General features: G+C 39.9%; 1 protein-coding gene across 1 annotated transcript; it reads left to right on the top strand.

The window, feature by feature from the left end:
• The first annotated feature begins 4,904 nt into the window (after positions 1-4,904).
• Positions 4,905-5,426, top strand: LOC140889301 (uncharacterized). The gene has a single exon (XM_073297018.1). The coding sequence runs from the start codon at positions 4,905-4,907 to the stop codon at positions 5,424-5,426; it is 522 nt and encodes a 173-aa protein (XP_073153119.1).
• The last annotated feature ends 4,255 nt before the right edge of the window (positions 5,427-9,681 follow it).

Genomic DNA, 9,681 nt, shown 5'->3' with positions numbered 1-9,681 from the left:
TTTATTTAAATACCATGCGAGCATATTTTATTTGTTGAGAATTATCTGAGTTACATGATTACGTGATTGAATTTTAAAGCATGAATTATTTGAGATATGAACTGTATTTCACCTGTATCCGGAATTCTGAGAGGTTGCAAGGGCACCGAATTGCAGCGATTGAGATATCTTGTGTCCTAACCTTTGATTATCAGATGGGTCCTCGAAGAGTTATTAATAGGAATCCACCGCCAGTTATTCCTACAACTGAGCAAGCTAGTACTGAAACGGTAGAGATGGATGCTTCAGCGACGCCTATGGAAACCTTGCTGAAAAGGTTTCAGTCGTTCAATCCGCCATTGTTGATGGGTTCAGAAAATCCAGTTGACTGTGAGAGTTGGTTGGATGATATCGATCAGTTGTTCGATTCCATCGACTACACAGATGACCGTCGAATCAGGTTAGTCATTCACCAGCTTCGTGGGGTTGCTAAGAGTTGGTGGATCTTGACGAAGAAAGCAATGGAGAATAGAGGTACGGAAGTTACTTGGACTCTTTTCAAATCGGAATTTTATAAGCGTTTTTTTCCTATCTCGTATCGCAAAGATAAGGGAGCAGAGTTTGCCAACCTGAGGCAAGGGAATCTGAACATTGAAGAGTACGTGGCTAAGTTTGATAGTCTGTTGCATTTTGCACCGCTAATTGTCGGAGATGAAGAAGCTAAGGCAGATCAGTTCATCAATGGTTTGAACCCTGACGTCTTCATGTTGGTAAATACCAACAGGCCTAATAACTTTGCGGATGCCATGAATCACGCAAAGGGAGCAGAAGCAGGTTTGTGGAGACAGAGAGGAAATCAGTTTGTGCCTCAGCAGCAGCAAGGACAGTTTCAGGCACAATCTTCTCAATACCAAAACCAACCGTTCCATTACCAGAATCAATCCTTTCAGTTTCAGAACCAACCACCGAGTTCTGAGGGTGGTAGCAGTGGAGGTAACAGGAAGGATTACTATCTCCCGAAGGGGAAGCAGTTTAAGAAGCACGGAACCAGTTCTTCGAGCTCGAGTGGTTCGAGGCAGTATGGGTCGGGACAGAGTTTGGGACAGTCAGGCATGTCTTGTGCCAACTGCGGAGGTCGTCACTCTAGTGATCAGTGTAGAGGTATTTTTGGAAGCTGTCATATTTGTAACCAGGCGGGGCATTTTGCGAGAACGTGTCCTCAGCGTGTTCCTCAGCAAGCTCAGAGTGGAATTTTCCCGAGACAGACAGCTCAGCCTCAGAAGCAAGCACCTACTGTCCACTCTTTCCAACCTCAGCAACAGAATGTTCAGGAAGGTAATCAGTATGCAAGCCAGCCTCCCAGACAGCAGGCACGAGTTTTTGCTCTGTCTGAGGATCCGCAGACTCAGGCTGCACCCGATAATGACAGATCAGGTAACGTTCGATATTGAGTTTCCTATTCTTATTGGACTGTTAGATACTGGCGAATCTCTTGCCTTCTTATTGAAGAATCTGTTTATGTTTAACGTGCCTCTTTTAAATTGTTGAATCGTTCGAATTGATGAATACTCCAGTAGTGTTGTTAACTTCTGTTAACCGGATCTTTTAGAAGAATTAGTTGAGACTAGGAATTTTTATCGTTGATTTCTTATCTTTTTGGAATGAGAATTGTACTGATCTTTCGGAGCTTTTGAGAATCGTATAGCAGATGTTTGTGCCGAGTTGTATGTTTTTCTTCGATGTCTGAATTCTTTTGGATCGAATGGTCTTCTTCGATTGTATGATTTGATGATGGAATTTATGCCGATCAGCGATCTTTTCTTATCGAGATTTTGGAGATGTATTCTTATTAAGTGGAATTGCGCTATAGTCTAGACGTCGAGACAGTTGAAGACGCTCGAGACTCAATGTCTGAATCTGGACTTTGAGCTCGTAGCGATCTTATTGATTTGAAGACCTGTTCTTCTATTTGTCTTATGCGGAAATTCACGTGATCTGTTCTAATCTTAAGAGTTGGAGTAATTATTTTAGCAGACGGAACTGATTTGAAAGCAGAGGAGAGGATTAGATTGTATGAGATTTCTTACTGCGAATTTTATCTGAGGAATTGTATGCAGCAACCGATGTTTTGAGCTGTTCTTATTTTATCTACTGTCTGATTTGATTGACCGATTGTTGGAATCTGCTACCGTTTTCCGTACAGAATGACTTTCATTCAAGATTAGAGGATTGAGATCTTGTCAGAGGTCGTCAGATGTCATGTTTGGCCAAAGTCGGTTAGTTTAGACAGAGATCCTTGATGCGCTCATTCTTTCGGCGAGGACTTCGATGAGATTTTGTTGCCTGATTTCAACTTTTTCAGTTCGATATCCTCAGAACGACGGACAGCCAGATTAGACGAGTCGAACTTTGGATGTTATGCCTTGAGTGGAAACCAAAGATGATTCGATCGTGACTGAGCTTAGGAGGATTTTCTGTAAAGAAGGAGTCGACTTTTGATTGACAGACTTGAAGGAGTAGTTTGGAGAACAGAGTTCGTGTTGGAACCGTGTCGATTTCGAGGACGAAATCTTTTCTTAGTGGGGGAGAATTGTAACGCCCCGATTTTATCTTAATCGACTTTATTTGAGATAATCGGAGATTCCAGAGTTCAAGAGCCGACTTGATTTTGATCAGGGTCCTTTTTGCAAATTTCGGATTTTTCAGGGACTAAAGTGCAAATATTGAGATTGTTAGATATTTAAGCTTGAGTTGACTTACCTTTTCACTTCATCCCCTTCCCCAACACGCCTCCTCCCTCTCTAGACGCCATGGACGTCTCCTTGAGCTCCCAGATTTCACCCCGAGCACGATCCGTCCGTTAGAAATTATTTCTGAAGCCAGATTAGCGATCACGGCTGAGAGAGCTTCGTTATACCGTAAGTATTTCTCCGATCGGATATGTTTTGTTTTTCGGAGGTGGTTAGAATCGATTTAGATTCTAGTATGTTGTTCCTGGCGGAGTTCTGATCGTTTATTATCTGTCAGTTTTGAATTAGAGCGACGTTCGGATTTGTTATGAATTTTTGAAGGGATTTTCGAAAAAGTGAGTTTTGTGATTTGTTGGAATTGGATTGTTTTGGTTGAATGTTGATTGATATGAGTTGCTTAGAGTGATATTATGTTGTTTGCATTTTCGGTTAGTTTAATTTATAGCCGTTATGCCGCCGGTTTGAGATTTTGGAAATTGGAGATTCGTTTGAGTTTTTGGGAGTTGCTCGTTTTGAATGGATTGATATTGGATTGATTTTATCTCCGCAGATTAGTTGAAGATCGTGGAGTTCCGAATTGGCAACTTTCGAATCGTTGAAGAGTTGATCGAGGTTTGGTATCGAGTTGATCCATCCTCGAAAGTTGAATTGAATTATCGTTATCGTTGAACTTGATTTGGAATGGAATTTTGATTTGGAATTCTTGTATCGATGTTGTTTCCAGGTTTGGAGCATCGACGTTGTTGAAAGAGGTATAAGATGACTTAGATTGGAATGGAACGTGTGACTCGAATCCGACTTGATTCGAGTGTTCCGAAGAATCACATACTTGCATGTTATTTGATTATTTGAATTATTTGAGTTATGTTTTGAATTTCATTCATCTTGAACATGAATCCTTGATTTGAGTAGCGGGCAGGACGGCCCTTTTGATGATAGACGTTTTGGGAATTATATTGTGAGTGGCCTGGGTGTAGCTGTTTCACCTAGTGCTAGCATACTCCTTATAGTTGCACCAAAGTCTAGAGGATGGAGATACGTAGCACCACCTCGATCGGGAGAGTCGGTGAGTTGTCTACGTGATCTCGTCCTCGGGATCCCAAAAGCAAAAGCTGAAATGTTTTGATTATCCGACTTGATAATCTCAGATTTAAAGACATGCATTGCATTTATGCATATGAATTGAGTTTTAGGCATGCTTGTGGAATTGCATGGTTGTTATTTGAATATGTAGAAGATGATGCATTTCGTTTGAGATGTTTTTATGATATTGCATGTTTGTCTCTTTTACTGGGAATATTATTCTCACCGGATTATCCGGCTGTTGTCTTGTCTTTGTATGTGTGCTTGGCAACAGGTGGGGCAGGACCGAGTCAGAGATCGCATGGCTAGGTGGTCGAGTTGATAGAGTGAGGCCTTGTTATTGTAGAAGTCGAATTTGAAATCGAACTTAGATTGTATTCGAACTCGATTTGTATTTTGGATTTTGGAACTTAGAATTGATGCATGTTCTACTCTTTCTTGTAATTGAATACTTCGTTGTTGGAAAAGTGTTAGTTGGATCATGTCGGAGCCTTTTCGGGTGTTAGATTGCACTTTTGGAGCCTTATTTTGAGCTAAAACAGCAGGCCATGCGCTCCCGCACCTGGTGAGGAGCGCCCGCGCGTTCTGCTCCCTTTCTCGGAGGCCCGGGCAGGTCTGTATGCGCGCCCGCGCGTCACCCTGTGTAAAAAAAAAAAAAAAAAAAAAAAAAAAAAAAAAAACTTTGCTTTTAATCTTAGATCTTGTATTCGTAATTATTGTTTATTCTGAGATTAGATGATTAGAATCGAGGTCTCACATTTTGTCACCCACTTGTCGATGTCTTCCAGGAATTGTGATGCTATTTGGGTTGTTGTTGATCGATTGTCGAATTCCGCGCATTTTTTGCCTTACAATCGGGACTTTAATTTCGACAAGATGGCACGTCTATACGTTCAAGAGGTTTTTCGTCTGCACAGGATTTCGTTGAGTATTGTCAGCGATAGAGATCCGAGGTTTACCTCTAGGTTTTGGGGTAGCTTTCAGCGAGATTTTGGCACTACTCTGAGTTTGAGTACACCTTATCACCCGGAGACCGATGGGCAGAGTGAAAGGACTATTAGTACTCTCGAGGACATTCTTCAAGCGACAGTTATGGATTTTGGACCAATGTGGCATGACCATTTGGCTTTGGTGGAGATTGCTTATAATAACGGTTACCACAGTAGCATTGGCATGTCACCATTGGAGGCTTTATACGGACGCCGTTGTCGTACGCCTTTGTTTTGGGATGAAATTGGCGAACGTCAAGTCGAAGGTCCACAGATGATTCAGCAGATGAACGATGCAGTGGAGATGATCCGTAAGAGGATTAAGGCAGTCCAAGATCGACAGGCTAGCTACGCTAACTCAGAGTGTTTCCATGATGTGTTTCACGTATCCTTGTTGAGGCAGTACATGGCAGATGATTCGCATATCTTGCATCCGACTGAGGTGCAATTGGATCAAGATTTGTCCTATGTGGTAAGACAGCTAAGAATTCTTGATAGGAAGGACAAGGTGCTTCGCAACAAGCGCATACCTCTAGTGATAGTGCAGTGGCAGCATAGAGGAACTGAAGAAGAAACTTGGGAGCTGGAGATCCGGATGCGAGCCGATCATCCAGAGTTGTTTTGATTTTTTGTACTTTTCTTTGTAAGAAATATTTGTACTTTGTAATGTACATTTATAATAAGAACAATTGTTTTACTTTCCATGTTTTCCTCTAGACTTAAATTTCGAGGACGAAATTTCTTAAGTGGGGGAGAATGTAGTAACCCGTAAACCAATAAAGTTATTAAGGGATTAATTAACAAAAATAAAAAAATTGGGCCAGCGCAGATCGGACGCTCCGAAGTGGAGTCCGGAGGCTCCGATCATGATTGGAAGATCTGTCGGCAGCATCGGGCGGTCCGATCAGGACTAGGGCTTACGTCATCATTTACGTCAGCAAGATGATGTCATGGCTGATGCATTGATGGGACTTCGGATTCCCCGAAGTCCGGATCGGATGCTCTGATTGTGTTCGGAGTCTCCAAACCAAGTTTGGAGGGTCCGAACGTTGCCTATAAATAAAGGAGCCGAGATTCACTTTCACTCGCTCCTTTACTCTCTTTTATCTCGATTCCTTAGCCTTCTAACTTAGATCTAGGGAATTATAGGCGTACTTTTGGGATTCCAGAAGTGGAATAGCGATCCAGGCATCGTAGCGGAGCTGTGGCCTAGTTTTGAGGCAAGCGGCAGCAAAGGGCTGACGACGGACGCAAGTATAGCTTTGACTTCCTAAAAATATTAAGGAGTATTAAATAGCTTAGTTAAGGCTTTTAGAGCTTAAATATTGATGCATGGGTATTTGCATTGTAGACGTCGTAGTGTGGACTACTAGGCATGGGATCTAGGCCAGTGGTGCTAGGATTGACCCGCAGTGTTTGAGGTACGTAAGTACTGACTGAGATAGCCGTCATGATATATATGCTTATATGTTTCATGAGTATGTCATATATGTTTTCCATGATTTACCGCTTTAGCACATGCATGTTTTATACTGGACTTCATCTTGTGAGATGTGAGTCATTGACAGTTTTCATAGGGAGCTTGTAACTCATCATGGACTCGAGTTAGTTATTGTCAGTTTCCATTTGATCCTTGTGTCCTGTTTTGGATTCGAGTCAGGTTTTGGGGAGTCTCAGCCCCTGGTTTTGCTATCACTAGGAGCGACCACGACGATTGAGTAGACGCTATAGTTGATAGGGTGAATATACGAGTACCCCCGCGGAGTCGCTCTCTAGAAAGGTACAGTATATTCGGTGGTGCCTTGAGCAGAATATTTTACCCAGGATTTTAAAGTCATTTGGTTGCTGCATATTAGTCTATATATCATTGCTTTCGTATTGAGTGTTGTCGCTCAAGCACTGTGTTTGGTGTTCTTGGGATACCTTGTGGCGGGCAGGCTTGAGACTAGACGGTTCGGGAGGTTCGCACCGAGAGTGAGGTCGGTGCCAGTTGCAGCCAAAGTCATAGTGGTAGGATTGTGACCCTATGAACTTTCGATTTGGTTGTATAAGTGTAAGGCCCGAAAATATTAAATTATTAATTACAGGATTTGAGAATTAAATTCCATATTATGGGCTAATATTTATTTGAGAAGTTATGGAAATGATAGATTTAATTTCCGAGCCGAAAATATTAATTTGAGAATTTTACGGGTTTTGGGAAGTAAATTCCGGGAATTCTTAAATTAAAAGAATAAACATTCGATTTGAATATTTATGAAATTTAAGATTAAATTCCACATTTCGGGAATTAATATGATTGATTTTGACGATGAAACCCGATCAGAGACTGATTTGAAAATACCGAAATTTGAAAGGCTAAAATGCAAAAGGCCGGGATTATTTAATTAATCCAAATTTATTTAATTTTAATCCGAGTATATTTAATTTGGGAATATTTAGAGTTTCGATTTTAATTCTAATATTCTTAAATTATTTTGGATTGAAATTGAATTAAAACGAAGGTCGAGGACTGAATTGCAATTAATGAAGACTTGAGGGACTAAATTGAAAATAAGCAATACATATCCGATTTTACCTTAAGTATATTACATTTGATACATGTGAATTTATGGAGAAGTATGAAAACAAAGCAAAGGAGAGCCGAGAGCCGAGAGTTCTTCCTTTTTCTTTAGATTTCGATTTGTTCAAATCGTCGTAACTTTTGATCCGCTCGTCCGATTGCAATTCCGAAAGATGTTCTGGAATCCTTGCAACGAGGGCTTCGATCTTGTGTAAGTATTATGATGTGTTTGATAGATTTCGAAATCAGTTTGTGGAAGAGATCAGATTTTTATGTTGTGATCATGTTTTGCAACGTTTGTACAAGTCGATATCGAAACTGAATCAAATATTGATTATTGAATGAACTTGAAACAAATTTCAGCATGTAAGTCAATGATTATAGCTGATGGTATGATTATTATGATGAGATTATAGTGTTATATCACACGGTCATAAAGTTGAAGAAGTTAGCTTCGAATTTGATATTTTGTCGGTTACCGATTTTTAATCGCTACGCCGTCGATTCGTGTTTTTGGACCATTTTGATAGCCTATGACTGAGATGAGATGTTCTTTTAGATGTTATCAATGATATAGCAATTTTTATTTCTCAGTTTTAGATGAGTTTTGAAGGCCAACGATTCAAGACGCCGAGTTAACCGAAAAATAAAGAGTTGAGGTTTGAAATGAGTTTGATTGACGATCGATTGCTGGTTTTGATTCGTTTCTGATATAATAATCTTGAATGAAGTTTGATATGAGTATTTTGATTGTTATATTTCAGATTGAAGAATTCAGAACCGAGATATACAAAGGTATAATGACGACATCAAGAGTCAGGAAGTTTGAAACTCAAGATCGATTCTTCTTGAGTTATTCCGCCAAAATCACATACGTATTTATTGATTTGTTTTGATTTTGATGTTGTCGATCCATCCCAGGTAGTGGATCTTTGATTTTGAGTCGATATGAATTTGATACGATGATGATATGAATTGATTCTATGCTAAGTTCGGAGGGTGACCTTATTTTCTAGCCCGAGAATGGCTACGATAGATGGATATCCATGTCAAGATTGGATACGAATCTTGATGGAAATGACGATATATGAATCAATTCCCGATCGATCGAAAGAAGCGTTATTTACTCTATTTGTTGAGTCGATTGAATAGAGTCATTATGATTTATTTAACGCTTTATATGTTGCTTATACTGAGATGATTTCTCACCGGAGTTTATCCGGCTGTTGTTTTGTTTTGTATGTGTGCATCACAACAGATGGGGCAGGAGCTGGTCTGAGATGACATTGACAGCTTGGGAGCGAGACTTAGCACGTGAGGACTCGGGTTATAGCTGAACGAATATGTATTAGATAGCATCAAACTTGATATGAACTTATAGACTTGAAGCTCACATGGATTCGTTGTGTAGCTTGCTCGATTACTGTTTATTATGTTATTTGAATTGATGTATTCAACGCATGTTTTGATGCTAGAGACTTCGCATATGAGTATATGCTAGTTTATAGATGTATTTCCATGTTTTAAATTTTATTGTAGTGTTTAGAATTAATTTTGACAGTACTAGATCAAGAGCAGATTTTTATTTTTCGAACAGAGTTGCGCAGGATCGATCCTGTGAATTGGAAGGATCGATCCTGGCACAATGGGATTCTGGACAGAAACTTTGATTAAGGTCCAGGATCGATCCTGGGAGTTCACAGGATCGATCCTGACCAAGATTTTAAAAAAAAAAATAATTCCTGCTCTTGGTTTATTACTTTTAATTGTTTGATTAATTGTTTAATTAATCATTAGTTGCCCTAAGACGAGATTAGCAACCCGAGGTCCCCACAACAGGTGGTATCAGAGCATAAGTTTCTTGGACTGAGATAGAAGCTAAGCGGGGTAGATTGAGTCACATGCATTTATAGTATTGCATGATTATGCATTACTCGATTTGATGATTCGATAATTTGATAAATTGCATGTGAGCGTGATCTATCTTTGAAATTCAACTGCATGATTTACTGATTAGTAAATTTTTGAATTTCTTACTGTTTTATTATAAAATTTTCCCCGGGTGATGTAAGCACCCAGAATCGAAGAGAACTGTGTTCTTTGGGTGATGTAAGCACCCCAGACTAAACAGAATGGTATGGTCAGACAGAACAAAACAGTATTGCTTAGCTGAGATAAGTATTTCCGATTGAACAGAATTGTACATCAGCGAATGAATAGATGTTGTTGCAGGTAGAAGTTGACTTGGAGAACTTGATCAGTTGATCACATTTTTTTTCGAAGATACAGATGACTATAGTATTAGATTGATTGAATA

Source organism: Henckelia pumila, chromosome 3 (genome assembly GCF_033568475.1).
Source record: "Henckelia pumila isolate YLH828 chromosome 3, ASM3356847v2, whole genome shotgun sequence".
NCBI classification, from domain to species: Eukaryota; Viridiplantae; Streptophyta; class Magnoliopsida; order Lamiales; family Gesneriaceae; genus Henckelia; species Henckelia pumila.
The sequence above is the reverse complement of the archived record's forward strand: the minus strand, read 5'-3'. Positions and strand labels throughout refer to the sequence as shown.